Below are 18,493 nucleotides of genomic sequence, written 5' to 3' on the forward strand. Positions count from 1 at the left end.
TGACCTAACATTTTAAGTTGTTTTTCTTAAAATCATTTATATTAACCATTATCACTTTGAATATCATTCTTGTAGGTATTACTTTAAAAAGTACATCCTCAAAATAAGTTTTAGACTATTTCAGAATATGATCAACAAACACTTTTTGTCCTGGGAATAAACTGAAATATTTGCTTTTTTTTTCTCTAAGCAGAAGCAAGGTACAGTAGAATATGACATCTGTACATGAATTGTTAGTTGAACTAACAGTTAAAACACGAAAAATGAATTTTTGATATTAATTTAAATATTATCTTATTTTTTAGTGGATAAAGGAAGTAATTATTTATTTTTAAAGATTGTTGTTTTATTTTAAATATTTAATTCATGATACAGACAAGAAGCCTGAGATGGTTATTACCAAAGTAATAAAGACTGTTTTAAACACACAGATATATATGCAACCACATATGGAGAGGTAACACATGCATCCCGCAGATCTGCCAAGTCTTTTTGAAAAGTGTTACAACTTTCTCTGGTAATTTGTACAGTGACATTGGAGTTAGGTCTTTATTCATTCTTTTGCATTTATTCCGTAGGCCTTATAGAACTTACAGAAGATAATATGTATTAATGAAGATGACAGGAGGAATGTTGGGTAAAAAAGGGAACACGTGGAAATTCTGTGGAACATGGAGGGGAGGGTGCTACATCTAAGTTGGGCCGGGGGTAGTGGAAGAAAGCTTTCTGGAGGTTGTGGCATCTCAGTTAATACCTGAAGGTTGAGTGTGAAGTAACCAAAGTGGGAAGAGGAGAGAGAGAAAGGTGGGGGTGGGAGGTGGAAAATAAATGTTTTAAGTAAGGTGAAAGGATGTGAAATCTCAGAAAGAAAATAGCTTGTCAAGTTAAAGGATGTAGAATAAGTTCAGTGTCACTGGACAGTGGTTTGTGAAAGACGAGGGGCGGAAGTTTAGAGCTGGGCGGTTGAGCCTTTGATGGGTTTGCCTGGGATGGTTTGGTTCCTGCCTCTAGTTTCCAGCATTATCCTCATAGCCTCCCTTTAAATTTCTTTTTAATTTTATTTATTCATTTTAGGGAGGCGGGGGGGGGGGAAGAGAGGGAGAGATAGAAAGAAGGTGGGGAGGAGCAAGAAGCATTGACTCCCATATGTGCCTTGACCAGGCAAGCCCGGGTTTTCAAACCAGCAACCTCAGTTTTCCAGGTCGATACTTTATCCACTGTGCCACCGCAGGTCAGACCTCCCTTTAAATTTCAGTTGGTTATTTAGATGATCAATTAATTATATGACTACCCTAATTGTGAGCTTAGTAAAAAGTTTGGATTTTATCCTAAGGACAGTGGAAAGCTTTTGAAAGCATTTAAGTTGGCAGGTCAAATATACTCACTTGGTATGGAATGTGCAGGACAGTTATTTGGGATGGGGCAGTGGTGGTAAGGTGAGGGAGAGGGATGTGAACGGAAGGATGGAGGGAGACCTTGATCACAGATGTGAGGGTGGGTGAAAGGAAGTGGGGCATAGGTGGATTGGATGTAGCTTCAATGCTGGTATTGGGGCAAGTGATTAATCATTGGGAAAAAGTGAGGAACTTCCTTTATTAGAATAAATTCCAAATATCTAAGTGTAGAAAATTGAATCATAATTATGAGGTAGAGAAGTATACCAGGGATGTATTCAAACCTTAGGTACAGACATACCCTCATACACACACGAAAAGTTTAAAAAAATCCATCAATGAAGTTAGAATATTTATGTAAATAATTTATGATATTTGTCTTAGTCAGTAGATAGTTGATTACTGTAATTTTACCTTTCAAGAAGTATTCTGATACTTCTAAAAATACACAAAATTTTTTTGATAGTACATACTTGCATTTCTAATTCAAACTATAGAGAAATAGAAGCCCCTGTCCTCATTGCTTTATTAGTGAAGATGAGCATCATTTCCTATGTTTAATGACATTTTATTCTATGAACTTTGTGTTCATTCACATGCCTCTACTTATAGCCACTCTTAATTGGTTTAATTTAATGAATTACTTTTCCTTCCTTTTTGAATACACATATATAACTTATATGTCTTTTTCTAATTATAAATAGGAAAATAGGATTCACTGTTTACTGTTTTATTTGTGAACTTTTAACATTTGGATATTTTAGACTTCTCTTTGGATCAACATAATCATCTCTAACACCCCTTAGAAGTGGACATTCTGTTGCTTCTGCTTTTCTGCTGTATCTATGCACTATATTTAAAATAAGCACATTTCTTGTTTATCACAGAATTTTGTATGATCAGTAAATTGTTGGGTTAAATTTTTTGTACATTAAAAATTTTGAAAGTAATTGTCGGCTTGTACTTAGCAATGATCTAGACCAGTGGTAGTCAACCTGGTCCCTACTGCCCACTAGTGGGCGTTCCAGCTTTCATGGTGGGCGGTAGCAGAGCAACCAAAGTATAAATAAAAAGATAAATTTAACTATAGTAAGTTGTTTCATAAAGATTTATTCTACCAAACTTAGCGAAAGTTCGACATAAAGTACTTGGTAAGTAATTATTATTATATGCTTTAACTTGCTGTAACTCTGCTTTATAAATTTTATAAAGTAAAGTTACTTCCCTACTTTATAAATGACCATTACTATGGAACCAGTGAGTGGTTAGAAAATTTTACTACTAACAGAGATACAAAAGTGGGCGGTAGGTATAAAAAGGTTGACTACCCCTGGTCTAGATGGTGCCTTTACAGCAGGAGAAGGTTCTTTTTTCTTATCCCCTTGCAAGCCTTGTTCAATTAATTTTTTGTTTCAAATTAATTTTTTTATTTATTGATTGTAGAGAGAGAGAAAGAGAGAAACACAAACACTGAGTTGTTGTTCCAGTTATTTATGCATTCATTGATTTTTTTTTTTTTTTAAGCAAGAGAGAAAGGAGTCAGAGAGAGGGACAGATAGGAAAGGAGACAGATGATAAGCATCAATTTTTTGTTGTGGCACCTTAGTTCATTGATTACTTTCTCATATGTGCCTTAACTGGGGGGCTACAGCAAAGCAAGTGACCCCTTTCTTAAGCCAGTGACCTTGAGCTCAAGCTAGCAACCATTGGCTTCAAGCCAGCGACCTTTGGGCTCAAGCCAGTGACCATGGGGTCATGTCTATGATTCCATGCTCAAGCCAGCAACCCCGTGTTCAAGCTGGTGTGCCTTCACTCAAACCAGATGAGCCCATGCTTAAGGCGGCAACCTTGGATTTCGATCTTCTGTCCTTCGCATCCCAGTCTGACCCTCTATCCCAGGGGTCCCCAAACTACGGCCCGCGGGCCACATGCGGCCCCCTGAGGCCATTTTTCCGGCCCCTGCTGCACTTCCGGAAGGGGCACCTCTTTCATTGGTGGTCAATGAAAGGAGCACATTGACCATCTCATTAGCCAAAAGCAGGCCCATAGTTCCCATTGAAATACTGGTCAGTTTCTTGATTTAAATTGACTTGTTTTTTATTTTAAATATTGTATTTGTTCCCGTTTTGTTTTTTTACTTTAAAATAAGATATGTGCAGTGTGCATAGGGATTTGTTCATAGTTTTTTTTTATAGTCCGGCCCTCCAACGGTCTGAGGGACAGTGAACTGGCCCCCTGTGTAAAAAGTTTGGGGACCCCTGCTCTATCCACTGCATCACCACCTGGTCAGGCCATTGGTTGATTCTTGCATGTGCCCTGATCAGGGATTGAACCTGCAACCTTGATGTATTAGGACAATATTCTAACCAACTAAGCTAGTTTTATTTATTTTTATTTTTTATTTTTGCTAGTTGATCACCACTAGAATACAGCATGGGGCAAAAGTAGACTTACAGTTGTGAGTACATGAAACACAAGTGTTTGTTCTTGTATTATTATCTATTATTTTTCATACAAATAACTATAAACCTACTTTTGCCCCACCCTGTGTATGCCAGCACTTTTCCTGTATAACTTGTTGCCCTCGAGTCTTGAATAGCTAGAAAATGACTTGTCATTCTGTATCGATAGTCTCATCTGATTTAAATATTACACCCATTCTTTCAATCAGTGATTTGATTGGCCAGGTACCATATACAAAAAATAAAGTGTTCTTGTTACTCAATAATGTTCACATAATCCTGTCATATCGTTCAAGTATTAGAGTCCAGTAAAAAATAAAGTATAAAAGAAAACAACAGATGGTGAGAAAAGGAAAATGGTACCAAGTAGCAAAAGACCTAAATAGATACAGTAGAGACTGAAGGCATACTGCAAGGATGGACCCTTCCATCAACAATAATGTTGGTGGCATTTGGGGACACTAATGGAGGCATATTGATCTCTACAAAGACTTTGTTTCTAGGGGAAGCAAAGGGGGAGTCGTTAATAAGTAAGAAGTATTCCTAGGCATCAGATTGTCACATTAAAGGCAAATCAGCCTCCATGAGTCACCATTCTGTGGCTAATTTTTGATAAAACAGTGAAGTGACATTATCTCTAGAACATGGTATTATTATTTAGGGAGCTGGGGGAAATTTGGTAGATTTGTAAAAGGCAATAAAATAAGATTTGTTGTAACTTTTTAACTTTCCAAAACATTCACTTGCAAGAAATTACTCATTGCCTGAGCATGCAGAATGGATGAGATTTTATTAAAGCATGCTAAAGGGAAAAAATGAAGCTTTCTGTTAGAGAAATAAATCAGTGTGAATAATCTTATGAGTTGGACACTTAATTCTGTGGACCTGACATACTTAGAACATGGAGTTGACTTTAGAGGGTCCGAGGCAGTGAGAGCTTACGAACCTGATGAGTTAGAAGGCCTACTGTTCAATTTCCTACAGATTCGTCTGAGGGACAGGTAAACCAATCAGTTGTGATTGGTAGTTGTAGCATATGGAAACAGAATTTTCATTTAAGTACTGCCTTTTGAAAGGAAAATCTGTATCTTTAAGAATAAGATTACTTACAGTAAAAACAGGAAAATGAAATACAAGGTTACTTTTAGTTATCCAAAATGGAAATGTTGCTAAGCAAAAATAGTTGTAAGACAAAGCTACTAAAAATTGGGAACTTGATATTTATAAATCGTAAAAGCATATTTTGAAATCCAAATATGAAAATCAATATAAAGCTAAGGAAGAAGAATACATAGCTTTTGTTCTTAATATTGCCTATCAATATAATAACCACTTTATTTAAAAATATGCTCATTAGCTGTATCTCTTATTTTTACCATGTATATGTAAGATAGTTACCATAGACACCCAAATAGTGGACATCTCTGGTTCCTCTGTGTGAACTCCTAGTCTAATCTGCTGTCAGCCTTCCTGTCTGAAAGACTTCTTAACAACATTTTTTTTTTTTTTGGTACAAATCTGCTGGTGAGGAATTTTTTCAGCTTTTGTATGTCTAAGAGGTCTTAAATATCCCTTCATATATCTAAAATATATTTTTGCTAGGTATAGAATTTTAGGCCCTGGCTGGATAGTTCCGTTAGTTCGGATGTCGTCCCAAAGTGCAGAGGTTGCTGGTTTGCGCCCTGGTCAGGGCACATACAGGAACAGATTGATGTTCTTGTCTCTCTCTTCCCCTTCCTCTCTCTATAAAATCAATAAAATAAAAAAATAAAAATAAAAGTAAAGAATTTTAAGTTGACAGTATTTTTTTAAATATTTTAATAAGGTGCTTCTCCATTGTCTGGTGGCTTACATTTTTTCTGATGAGAAGTGTTGTCATTTTTATCTTTTGTTCTTTTATATATAATGTGCCTTTTCCTTTGTATGACTGTTTTTAAGCAATTTGGTGTTACTTCTTTTTTTTTTTTTTTTTTTTTTTATATTGACAGGGAGGCAGAGAGACAGACTTCTGCATATGCCCCGACTGGGATCTACCTGGCAAACCCTTTATAGGTGATGCTCTGCCCATCTAGAGTTTGCTCCATTGTTGGGCAACCAAGCTATTTTAGCACCTGAGGTGAGGCCATTGGAGCCATCCTTAGCACCTGGGACTAACTTCCTTGAACCATTCAAGCCTTGGCTGTAGGAGGGGAAGAGAGAGAGAGAAAGGGGGAGGGGGATGGGTGGAGAAGCAGATGGGCGCTTCTCCTGTGTGCCCTGACCAGAAATCAAACCCAGTACTTCCACATGCCCAGCCAACACTCTACTGCTGAGCCAACCGGCCAGGGCCTGGTGTTACTTCTTTTATGTTTCTTGTGGTTAGGTATATTGAGCTTCTTGAATGTGTAGCTTTTTTCTGTTTTTAATCAAGTTTGTAATATTTTCTTCCATATTTCCTCAAATATTTTTAGCACCCCTCTTTTCTTAGGAGTTGCCAATTAGACATATCTGTTAGGCCACTGAAATTGTCCTACAGGTTAGTGATGTTCTTTCTATAATTTTAAAGTATATTTTCTCTTTGTATTTCATTTGGATAGTTACTTTTGGGGTCTGGGAACACTCAAAATTTTTTCTTACAAATTAATGTTAATTGCTTTTTTGCTTTATGCCATTTCAACTTATATAAGGTTTCATAAGAATGCCCTACTTTTGGGTAGTCAGGGAAACATAATACAGGGTTTCTCAACCTTGGAACTACTCACATTTTGGGGCTGGATAATTATTTTTTGCAGAGGAAGACTATCATATATGCTATTAGATGTTTAGAAATGTCCCTGGCCTCAGTGCACTAGATGCCAGTAGCATCCCTAAAATTGTGACAAATCTAAATTATCTCCAGATATTGACAGAAGACTCCAGGGGAGTAAAATTATCCTCAGTTAAGAACCACTGCTCTAAATCCTTTCAGGTAGTTTTCTTATCTGCAAGCCCTGGCTAAGTATAATACTTGACTAAAGAGTCAGGGGGGGCCTTCTATAGATCTTCAGAGCTCTGTTTCTGTGCATACTGTACCCTGAGAACTTGAGCTCTTACATCCCCGGATTTCAGCTCTGTTTTCTCAACTTAGGAAGACCACCATCACAGCCAGGAAGCTCTTTCTAGGCAGTAAACAGGGACAGTTGTGGGGCTCACATTTGTTTCTTGTTTCTCAGTAACTCACTATCTTTCATCTGTTACCCAGTGTCTTTGAAAAATATTATTGCATTATCCTTTTAAAGTTTTCTCAAGTGGGTCCCTTCTTAACTTATTCTTGGTCCCTATCCTCATTCTTGAATGATACTTTTGCTGGGTATATAATTCTGGGCTGGCTATTATTTTTCTCTAAGCCCTTTCAAGGTATTTTAACAATATTCTAGTTTCTATTCCTGCTGATAATCAGTCCATTCTTAATCAATTTCTTTTTTTCTTTTTTATGATCTTTTTTCTCTGGTTTTTGAGATCTTCTCTTTGCATATGGCATTCTTCACTTTCACTATCATGTATCTAAACATGAATTTCTCTTTATTTTTCCTGCTTTCTAAGGATATATTAGGCATCTGGAATATTCAGACTTCTCATTAATCTTTAAAAATTATGATGCTGTTCATTCTTTCCTTTTGAAAGTCTGATTGGATACAAAAAAAGCTCCAACAATAAAGGAAAAATTATTAATTAGGCTCATTAACATTAGGATCTTTTGTTGATCAAAAAGCACTAATAAGAAAGTGAGCCTTGACTGGGTAGCTCAGTCAGAGTGTTGTCCATATATGCCAGGGTTGTGAGTTTGATCCTTGGTCAGGGCATATACAACACACATGAATCAATTCAATGAATGCATGAATGAGTGGAACAACAAATTGATATCTCTCTCTCTCTCTCTCTCTCTCTCTCTAAAAAAGAAAAAGGGAAGGGATAAGCTTCCAAATGAGAAAATATATTTGTAGCACTTGTAATCAACAAAGGCTTGCATCCAATATATTATAAAGAATTCTTACAAATAAGAAAAAGATGAAGTAGAAAAATGTGCAAGAATCTTGAACCAGCATCTCACAAAAGAAGATATTTACACACTCAATAAACATAAAATATTTTCAATCTCATTCGCTGTTAAGAAAAGTGAAATTTTAACCATAAGAAGATGCCCCTGCATACTCAGCATGGCTAAATTTAAACTAATAACATAAAACGTTGGGGATCACAAGATGCAACTAGGACTTGCATAAGCTGTTGGTAGGGTTATAACTGGAAAAACATTTTTTATCTACTAATATTGACTATCTTATCACTCATGACCCAAAGATTCCACTCTTAAATATACATAACCAAATTAAACATACAAATATATGTGTATATAAGTACAAGACATGAAATATTTACAGCAGCATTATTTATGATAGTCAAGAACTGAAAACAACTTAAATGTCCCTCAATAATGGGCAAAAGTGATAAAGGAACGGTGGGAGATTTATATGTTGTAATGCTACATAGCAATGAAAAATGAGTGACTGCTTCTGCCAGTAGCAGCATGGATGAATCTCACCACTTACTATCAGGGGAAAAGGAATATGCACTTATAATTCTAATTATACAATATTTATTTTTTAAGTGGGAGGAGGGGAGATAGTAAGACAGACTCCCACATGCACCCCAACGGGGATCCACTCAGCAACCCCTGTCTGGGGCTGACGCTCAAATCAGCTGAGCTATCCTTAGGATGTAAGGTGTTGGGCCAGCTGAGCTATCCTCAGTGCCTGGGGCCATGTTTGAACCAATTGAGTCACTAGCTGGGGGAGGGGGAGGGGGAGGGGAAGAGAAGCAGATGGTTGCTTTGCATGTGTGCCCTGACTAGGAATCAATCCTGGAATGTCTGCACGCTGGGCCAATGCTCCACCCATCAAGCCAACCAGCCAGGGCCCTATTTATATAATAGTTAAACAAAAGCAACACTACCATTTTTAAGGGGTTAGAGGTCAGGGTAATTAGGTAGGAGCATAAGGGGGAGTTCTGGGGTTCAGTTAATGTGTTTCCTGTTTGGGAGATGTTTACATGGGAATATTCATTCTTGAAAATTTATCCTGTATGCATATGAATTGTGTACTTTTTTGTATTTTGTTACAGTCAATAAAAAAAGCTTTATTTCAAAATAGGTACCATTTCTTTGCCATCTTAGAGCTTCTTTCTCTTTCAGTAGCTAGCAAATAAACACATGCATGTAAAAATGCATATATGGTTATGAATTATGAACGTTTGAAGGCAAAGCAAAGAAAAATGTGATACGAGATCAAGTTACTGAGGGGGACCTGCTTTTATATGGGGGCTTTGCCCAGGTCTGTGTGAGAAAGAGTGATTTGAGCTGTGTGAGGAGAGTGGTAGAGGGGAACGTTGGAGAGGAATGCAAGACTAGGGTAAGCTCAGGGGTTTGATCTTCATCCGAAGATCAGTGAGTAGCTTGCTTTATTTATTTATTTATTTATTTATTTATTTATTTATTATTTTGTTTATTTTTGGTATTTTTCCAAAGTGAGAAGTGGGGAGGCAGACTGACAGACTCCCGCATGCACCCGACTGGGACTGACCAAGCATGCCCACCAGGGGGCGATGCTGTGCCCATCTGGGACCTTGCTCCTTTGTGACCAGAGCCATTCTAGCACCTGAGGCGGAGGCCATGGAGCCATCCTCAGCACCCAGGCCAACTTTGCTCCAATGGAGGCTTGGCTGTGTTAGGGGAAGAGAGAGAGAAAGAAAGGAGAGGGAGAAGGGTGGAGAGCAGATGGGTGCTTCTCCTGTGTGCCCTGACTGGTAATCAAACCCAGGACTCCATACACCAGGCCAATGCTCTACCACTGAGCCAACTGTCCAGGGCCACCAGTGAGTAGCTTTGGAAGAGTTAATAGCAGGCCCATTATGTGATTTGACCTAAATTTTAAAATAATTATTCTGGTTGCACTGTGAATCATAGATTTGAAGATGTGCCAAAGGTGAATGCAGTTGAATCGTTGAGAGGCCATTGCAGTGCTCCCGGTAAAAAATGGTGGCATCAATGTTCTAGGCCAGGGGTCTGCCAAGACTTAATGTAGCAAGTACCAGTTTTTACTTAGTTTTGCCACTGGAGCATGACAGTGGCCATCAACAACACATAAATGAATGAGCATGGCTGTGTCCCTGTGGGCACAAGTTACAGAAGCAGGTGGCATAGGTGCCAGCCTCTGTTCCAGAAAGGAGATAACAAATGTTAGCATCTATTTTGAGGGTAGATTTAACAGGATATGGGCTGGATGTTGGGAGTGTAGATGGGAGGAGAGATTTCAAGGTTGATTCCTAGGCTTCTCACTGAAGAAATATATGGATCATGGCATTGCTGATGAGTGAACAAGTAAGTGAATTATAAGTCTAGGTCCACTCACCTAAGGTACTGAGTGGTGAGTGACAAATCAAGGTTCCAGTGTTCTTCTCATCTTTGGTCTGTAAGGACAATGTGATAATGTTTTTTGTTGAGTCTTGCCACTGTAACAGTCATGACTAGAAATATGTTTTATTCTTTTGTACACATACGATTCATCTATTACACACAAAAAATTAAAAAGTGACAAAACAAGAATGAAAGCTAGTCAGTACTATCAACTGCTTCTTTGTATGTTTTCTGCTACTAGCAGGAAAGGAAAGCACATAGTTGCCTCAGACCCCTACTGGTTCATTGACAGGATATCTGTAGCCTCATTTTCTCCCTCTTTTCAAAACTGACACCCCCCACCCCTGCCCCCAACTGCCATCTCTGTAAGGATGAACCAGAGAACATACAGATGAGGAGGCAATTTATGCTGATTTTTGTCACACACTAGTGGCACGGGGGGTAGGGTGGTCGCTACATGAAGCTGCCTCCCACTGTTTGCCCACCTCCTGTTGTAGGAGGCTCCTTGTCAAGTAGGCACCTTATTACCATGGTTATGTCAAAATTATCATGGCAGTTTGATTTTCTTTATAGTATTATGGGTTTGGAGTTTTTTATATGATTGATTTTTTTTAACCACCTTTGACTTTGATAGGCCTTGCTGTCTGTGCATGACACTGTGGCTCAGAAGAAGTATGACCCGGTGTTGCCGCCAATGCCTGACGATATTGACGATGAGGAAGACTCAGTGAAAATCATTCGTCTGGTCAAAAACAGAGAACCACTTGTAAGTTTTGGTGTACATGTTGTGCCCAGAGGGAAGTAAGTATCATGGCAAAGCCAGATCTGAATAAGATATTTCATATGTTCCTCTTTCAAATATTCTTCCTGTGTCCTCAAACTTTCAAATAAATGGAACATTTATGTCTAAAGAATGTGATTTAGAAAAAGGAAAATGAAGACAAATGAAATGACAGGCATTCTGTTTGTTGTAAATAGCAATAAATTTTAAAATGTGAATTGTTGACATTTATAAGAGAAAGCAGAACATGCACCAGACACAGAGGATTAGAAATTAAATGGTGCAACTGAAAATAATTGCTTATGGCTTCTCCAGAAAGCTGATTTATTTTAAAGTAATGAGGAAAAGTTATTCACTGTTTGAGATTTCAAAATGTAAATATAACCATTAATTTTAGCATCCAAATTTAAATAATAATGAATCATGTCAAGAGGTTTATAGTAGGTAAAGTAAGACCCCCCCTTGCAGTCCCCAGTGATACCATGTGCTGAGCTTCAGAACCTGTGAATATATTACGGTGCATGGCAAAAAGCACTTCTCATGATCAGGGGAGATTACTCTGGATTTTCAGGTGGGCCCAGTCTAATCACAAGAGTCCTTATTAAAGAGAAAGAGGAGGCAGGAGGGCGGCATTGCAGGAGGAGACGTGATGATGAAAGCAGAGCTGGAGTGACGTGGCACTATGAGCCACAGAACACCAGAAGATTCTAGAGTATGGAAAAGGCAAGGACCAGATTTACTCCTCCGACCTCCAGAGGAACGCAGCCCTGCTGACACCCCCACTGTATCCCCATAGACCCCTTTTGGCCTCCCTACCTCCAGAGTTGTAAGAGAATATATATTGTTTAAACCAGCAATTTTCAGCCCTTTTCTATTTCACGGCATATAAACTACTAGAATTCTGAAGCACATTTAGAATGTATTTTTTGCTGCTTAGACCCCCCCCAAAGGTATAATTTTGATTCATTCACACCAGACCACTATTGATGTATTGGTGATAGTCTTTTTTTTTTTTTTGGTCAATCTAAGGGAAAAGAGGTCAGCACCCCTGACTAAATACTCAAGTATTGCATGTTCTAAAAACACTTGAAGCGGCCCTGGCCAGTTGGCTCAATGGTAGAGTGTCGGCCTGGCGTGCGGAAGTCTGGGGTTCGATTCCCGGCCAGAGCACACAGGAGAGGCATCCATCTGCTTCTCCACCCCTCCCTCTCTCCTTCCTCTCTGTCTCTCTCTTTCCCTCTCGCAGCCGAGGCTCCATTGGAGCAAAAAGATGGCCCGGGCGCTGGGGATGGCTCCTTGGCCTCTGCCCCAGGCACTACAGTGGCTCTGGTCCCGACAGAGCGATGCCCCAGATGGGTAGAGCATCGCCCCCTGGTGGGCGTGCCAGGTGGATCCCGGTCGGGCGCATGCAGGAGTCTGTCTGTCTCCCTGTTTCCAGCTTCAGAAAAATACAAAAAATAAAAAATAAATAAAAAATAAAAACACTTGAAGCAGCTTACCCAAAGTATGACAGCTAATGAGTGGTAGAACCAAGACCCAAACTTGACTTTTTTTTTAAGTGAGAGAAGGGGAGATAGTGAAGCAGATCCCCACATGCAACCTGACCGGCATCCACCTGGCAACCCCTCTCTGGGGCTGATGCTTGGACCAGCCTGAGGTTGATGCTAGGACCTTTTGAGCTATCCTCACTGCCTGGGATAGACGCTCAGACCAATCAAGCTGCTGATTGCAGAAGGGGAAGAGGGAGAGAAATAGAGCGGGAGGTGGGGGGGGGGAGAAGGAGTCGAGTGTTAGCATCGTATCTCGGGTCCAAGGATGGGGGGGAGTCAAGAGATAGCAAGCAAATTCTATTTCAGGTTATAGATCTGTGACAAGATAACCCCTAGGTACTAGGGTGTTCTTTTTTATTTACATATTCTGGAAGTGATTTCATCCAGCCCATGGCTTTAAACAACATTTGTGTACTAGTGACTCCCAGGACTGTTTCTCTTTCAGACCTTTATTCTGATCTTTAAATTTGTTTGTCCAGCAGTCTATTAGATCTCCATTTGGATGTCTAATAGACATCTCAGTCATCACATGTTGCAAAGTAAAATGGTCTTGGTTTCCAAATATGTTCCATTTGTGCCTGATATTCTTACAAAGCAACATTCAGTCAGTCTGCTTCTAAACACCCATAAATGAAGAATTTCTGGATTCTTTTTGAAAAAGTGTTTCCTGATCTTATGCCAAAATGTTAGTTCTGCTTGTACTAGGTACAGTCCTAGTACAGAAAAACCCTGGACTAAAGTTCTTTCTTCCATTAGTTTATATTAACCTTGGGTAAGGAATACAACTTACTTTGAGGTTTTAATTTTTTATTATCACTTGAGTTTTTACTGTAGTGGCATACTAGAAGGATCACTGAACTAAAAGTTGACCCAAGTTTTGTAATTTATATGATCTTTTTCTATTCACTTAGCCTTCTCTATATAGAGTCTACCTTCTTTTGGGGGGTATTTTAAAGATTAAATGCAATGAGGAAATACTTTAAAATGGTGAAAACAAATTGTATTTAAATACCAGGTATTATAATGGAAAGAAGTACTTTCCATAGTGTTGAAGAAGTTAAAGACACGAAGAAATCTTTAGATTTTGCTGAAGACCTTAGATGGAATGTACGGTAGGAATTCTGTTCCCTGTCATGAGCATTTGTGATGCACACGGCGTGTTGTCTATTCTTCCTACCTTATTCCTTTCATTTTTGATAGTTGTTTCTACTTTTTCCAAATAAATCTCCTTATTTCTCCAAATAAATTTCCCCTGTCATACCACCCAGTACACACATTTACCTGCAGATACTTTTGTTTTTCTTAAAAGGGAGCCACCATTAAGAAAGATGAGCAGACTGGGGCCATCATTGTGGCTAGAATCATGCGAGGCGGGGCCGCAGACAGAAGTGGTAAGAGTTTAATTGTTAAGTAAATAAAGACCAGTCAGGTTGCATTTTGTGTGACAGTTTTAATATCGAGCTAAGAGGACTGTCATCAAGATATTTTTCTCTGTGTTGATATGTGGGGACCTTTTTAAATGAATGAGAAATCTCTCTCTACTCTTGATCTACATGAGCTTCTTGGGTCATATTAAACCTTGTATCCGTGTTTCTGAAGGGTACTACTAAAAAGTATGCAACCTTTAGAAAAGATAAGAATTATTTTATAAGATGAAAATAATGTGCATTTCTAGACACAGCAAGGCGCCATTGTCATTTCTTTGCCAGCAGTGTGATGTTGTAGTCTTTGACTCATTGCTTTGACGAACTGGAGACCTCGAAGGTCACAGTTGCAAATTGGTTTCTTTTGTAAGTAACACTGCTAATTTACTGAATGTGTTATTACCAGGTCTTATTCATGTTGGTGATGAACTTAGGGAAGTGAATGAGATACCAGTTGAGGATAAAAACCCTGAGGAAATAATTCAGATTTTGGTAAGATGAAATTTTATTTTAGATTTACAATAAAAATAAAATTGAATCATTATATTTCTGACTTGATTGTGAATATAGGATTTGGATTTAGCAGTTGAGGATTCAAATCCCAGCTCCATCATGTAAGTTTTTTTTAGGTGAGTGGGGGGGAGATAGTGAATCAGACTCCCACATGTGCCCCAACTGGGATCACCCCAGCAACCCTCTCTGGGGCTGATACTTGAACCAACCTAGCTGATTTTAGCACCTGAGGCTGATGTACTACAACTGAGCTATCCTCAGCACCTGGGGCCAGGCTCTAACCAATCAAGCCACTGGCTGCAGAAAAGGAAGAGAGAGAAAGGGGAGAGGAAGAGAGCGAGAAGCAGATGGTCACTTCTGTGTGCCTTGACCAGGAAGTGATCCCAGGATGTCCATACACCAGAGTGATGCTCTGTCCACTGAGCCACAGGCCAGGGCCCCATCACTTAATCTTTATGTGCTTTTGAAAACTACCTTAACCTTTTTATTGCCTCATTGTTTTCAGTTACAAAATGAGAAAAAAGTAGAGGTAAATATCTCACTGGAGTCTTTTGGGGATTAAGTGAGCTAAAGAGTTTAATACAAGCCTGTCCCAAATTAGGTACTTGACAGAGGCCATCTATTCTGTTTTTGGTGGTACATCTTTCTTCCATCATCACAGATGGACTATAGGCTATGCTTTCTGGGTATGTAAATAGTGAAGCTAGTATAGATGTCTTATGAAATCTAAAACAGAATTAAATTACTTAAGCCTTGACAATATTAACTATTAAGTTTATTATAAAGATAAAATGAAGGGAAACTGTCCCTGTTACATATAAAAACATGTTAGAAACATACATAAATACAAAGAAAGTTCAGTATTTCAAAATAGATCTCAATATATGCAAATTTAGTTTATGATTATGATGACATTTTATATTAGTGGGAAGACTGAAATCATTTTGTAAATAATATTGTATTGATGATTCAGTTGAAAAAAGAAATCAGTCCATATTTTATACTATACACACAAATAAATCCCAATAAATTAAATATGTTTTTTAAAAAGTCACAAAAAAAGTAGAGGAAGACTTTAACAAAGGAAAATTCAAGTAGAAAAATAACTAATATGACTTTAGAAGTGAAAACTTTCTGTACAGAAAAAGATGTTATTCATCAAATTTAAAAGATAAATGAGATTGTAGAAAAAAATTTCAATATATATGTCAGAAGACTAATACTTTAATATATGGAAAGTTCATAAAATTTTATCTTTTTTTTAGCAAGAGAGAGAAAGAGACAGGAAGGGAGAGAGATGAGAATCATCAACTCATAGTTGCGTCACTTTAGATGTTCATTGATTGCTAGTATGTGCCTTGACTGGGGAGCTCCTGCCAAGCCAGTGACCTTGACGTCAAGCCAGCGACCATGGGGTCATGTCTATAATCCCACACTCAAGCTGGCAACCCTCTCTCCCTTAACATCATAGTGTGAGCCTTGCACATGGTCTGCTCCCCACATTTATTATTGTCTGCATAAGGAACTCAACATGGATGGTAATATATTCGTTGGCATTTTAAAACTGTGCAGGAGGTAAAAGTAGATTCATTGGTTGATGTTTTTAACTTATTTGACAAACTTTAGTGCTTTCTCATGTTACAGGAAAACTACAAAAATTGTTTTCTCAGTTTGGTCTATCTAAGAGTAGAAAATTCTTGTAAATTTTCAGATGTGTATTGTTTTCTACCTGTTTTATCTTCCTTCTCCTTGGCTCTAGACCCATCTTATAACTCTTTCTTTCCTCTGGTGCCAGGCTCAGTCTCAGGGAGCTATTACATTCAAGATCATCCCCAGCATCAAAGAGGAGACTCCGCCCAAAGAAGGCAAGGTAATCATCACATTACAATCTTTTTGTGTGTGTGTGTGGGGGGGAACTAATGTTTCTTCATCTGATACATAGCCTCTTTATTGTTGACCACTTTCATATTCTATTTTTTTAATTGTTCCTAAATCAGAGTTAGAAGAATGTGGGACATTTCATATATATGTATTCATTTTAAATAAAACTTTCTTCCAGATGTTTATCAAAGCCCTCTTTGACTATGACCCTAATGAGGATAAGGCAATCCCGTGTAAGGAAGCTGGGCTTTCTTTCAGAAGGGGTGATATTCTTCAGATTATGAGCCAAGATGATGCAACCTGGTGGCAAGCAAGGCATGAAGGTGATGCCAACCCCCGGGCAGGCTTGATTCCTTCAAAGCACTTCCAGGAAAGGTGAGCTCCTGGCACGTAGCGATGGTCTTTCTTCAGTTGACCTTTTGTTCTCTGCAGAATGTTCCTCCAGCATAGTTATGATAAAATAAGCACTAAAACCTTGTCTTAGAGTCCTTTATCCCTTAGGGTTGGATTTCTGTTTTGTCTAAGTAAGTATGAATAATGACCAAAAATAATATGACAGGACCAGGTCATGTTCAGTTTTTGTTATGAAGCAAATGGAAAATAGCACATTTACTGAAATTGTATTGATGGGAAAGATGGCAAAAAAAAAGCAGAGCTTTTGGACTGGGAGTAATTTATAAAAATAATGAAAGTCAGTTTCTTAATTCGAAGAGATTGCATTGTGTTCCTTCCCCCCCCCCCCAACTTTCCAGCTTTTTCTTAAGAGTTTTAATAGTTCAGTGTTCTATTAAACTTGGATGTGTACAGAAAATTGATAGGCATATTGACCTTCTTTTTCCCCAGGAGACTGGCTCTGAGACGACCAGAAATAATAGTTCAGTCCCTGAAAGCTTCCAACAGGAAATCATGTAAGTTGGTTAATAAGAATGCAGAGACACCAAATCTTGGTGTTTATTTTTGACTATTAAAGCAGGTATTTGTGGTAGGATGACAGGTCAGATGACCTTGCGATAGTTTTTGGATCATCATCTCACAGGAGCCAACCAAATAAATTCAAAAGATTAAGGGGAGTCTTTTGAAGAAAGTGGTGTTCAGCAGTTATTTATAATAAACCCATGATTCTTTAAGAACTAAATAACTGTGCTGTTCTCTTTGTTTTTTGAATTTAGGTGTTTTATTTCTCCAAAGTCTAGAGGTTTGGGTGAGATATTTCTTAGAGAAGATTAAGGGGGAAAATCTACCACATTCTTGGATACAAAAGCAATTGTCCCTAAGAACAATTAATTGTCCTTCCTCTTAGTTCCCTGCTTATCCAGAAATCATAGTAACTCTGACCTTAAACTTGTCTGTTTGGAGTTATTACCAGAAGAGATTAAAATAAAATAAGAGTAAGAAAAAAAATGATGTAGGGTTATTGACAAAAGATAGTGTGGACGTAGATGTATTTTTTCTTTACTCCTCACCCCCCTCTCTCTCTCTCTCTTTCTTTTTTACTCCCCACCTCTCTTAAGTCCCCATCCCATACATTGTCTACTTTATCTCTTTTAAAATGTTTCATGGTTCTAGGTATTTTAAGAGTTAAACAAATAAAACCCCTTTTTCAGCATGGAAATTGTACATTAAAAGGCAAAAAGAGCAAATAAATGGTCCTGGAATTTTACACCAACATCTGTTTTTAGTATTGTTGAATTTTTCACATCTCCTGTTATTTCTGTCAGTTTGTAGAAGCTTATAGCCCAGGAATTACATCATAAGAGAGCCAAACTGCAGTCAGTATAAATCTCCCAAGCAAGCAAACACTTCAAGTACAGCAGTGACTCAAAAGCCCACTTGTTCTTGCTCCACTAAGTCTGGGCAGAAGGGGAAAAAACACTTGTCATAGAATGCCACATGTATTGTGACATTAGAAAGCTTAATGTTTAACCCGAATGTTGCATTATTTTTTTATTTTTTTTACAGGGACAGAGAGAGAGTCAGAGAGAGGGATAGATAGGGACAGACAGATAGGAATGGAGAGAGATGAGAAGCGTCAATCATAAGTTTTTTGTTGTGACACCTTAG

At 38.3% G+C, this 18,493-nt stretch overlaps 1 protein-coding gene across 3 annotated transcripts in view; it reads left to right on the plus strand.

The window, feature by feature from the left end:
- MPP7 (MAGUK p55 scaffold protein 7) overlaps positions 1-18,493 on the plus strand; it is a 314,869-nt gene that overhangs the window by 214,428 nt on the left and 81,948 nt on the right. For all 3 annotated transcript variants that reach the window (XM_066386897.1, XM_066386898.1, XM_066386899.1), the window contains exons 6-11: positions 10,918-11,049; positions 13,924-14,005; positions 14,445-14,530; positions 16,347-16,421; positions 16,611-16,807; positions 17,276-17,340. In XM_066386897.1, coding sequence (XP_066242994.1) covers positions 10,918-11,049; positions 13,924-14,005; positions 14,445-14,530; positions 16,347-16,421; positions 16,611-16,807; positions 17,276-17,340 — 637 coding nt within the window. The remainder of the gene's footprint in view (positions 1-10,917; positions 11,050-13,923; positions 14,006-14,444; positions 14,531-16,346; positions 16,422-16,610; positions 16,808-17,275; positions 17,341-18,493) is intronic.

The sequence above is a fragment of the Saccopteryx leptura genome, chromosome 5, assembly GCF_036850995.1.
Source record: "Saccopteryx leptura isolate mSacLep1 chromosome 5, mSacLep1_pri_phased_curated, whole genome shotgun sequence".
Classification (NCBI taxonomy): Eukaryota; Metazoa; Chordata; class Mammalia; order Chiroptera; family Emballonuridae; genus Saccopteryx; species Saccopteryx leptura.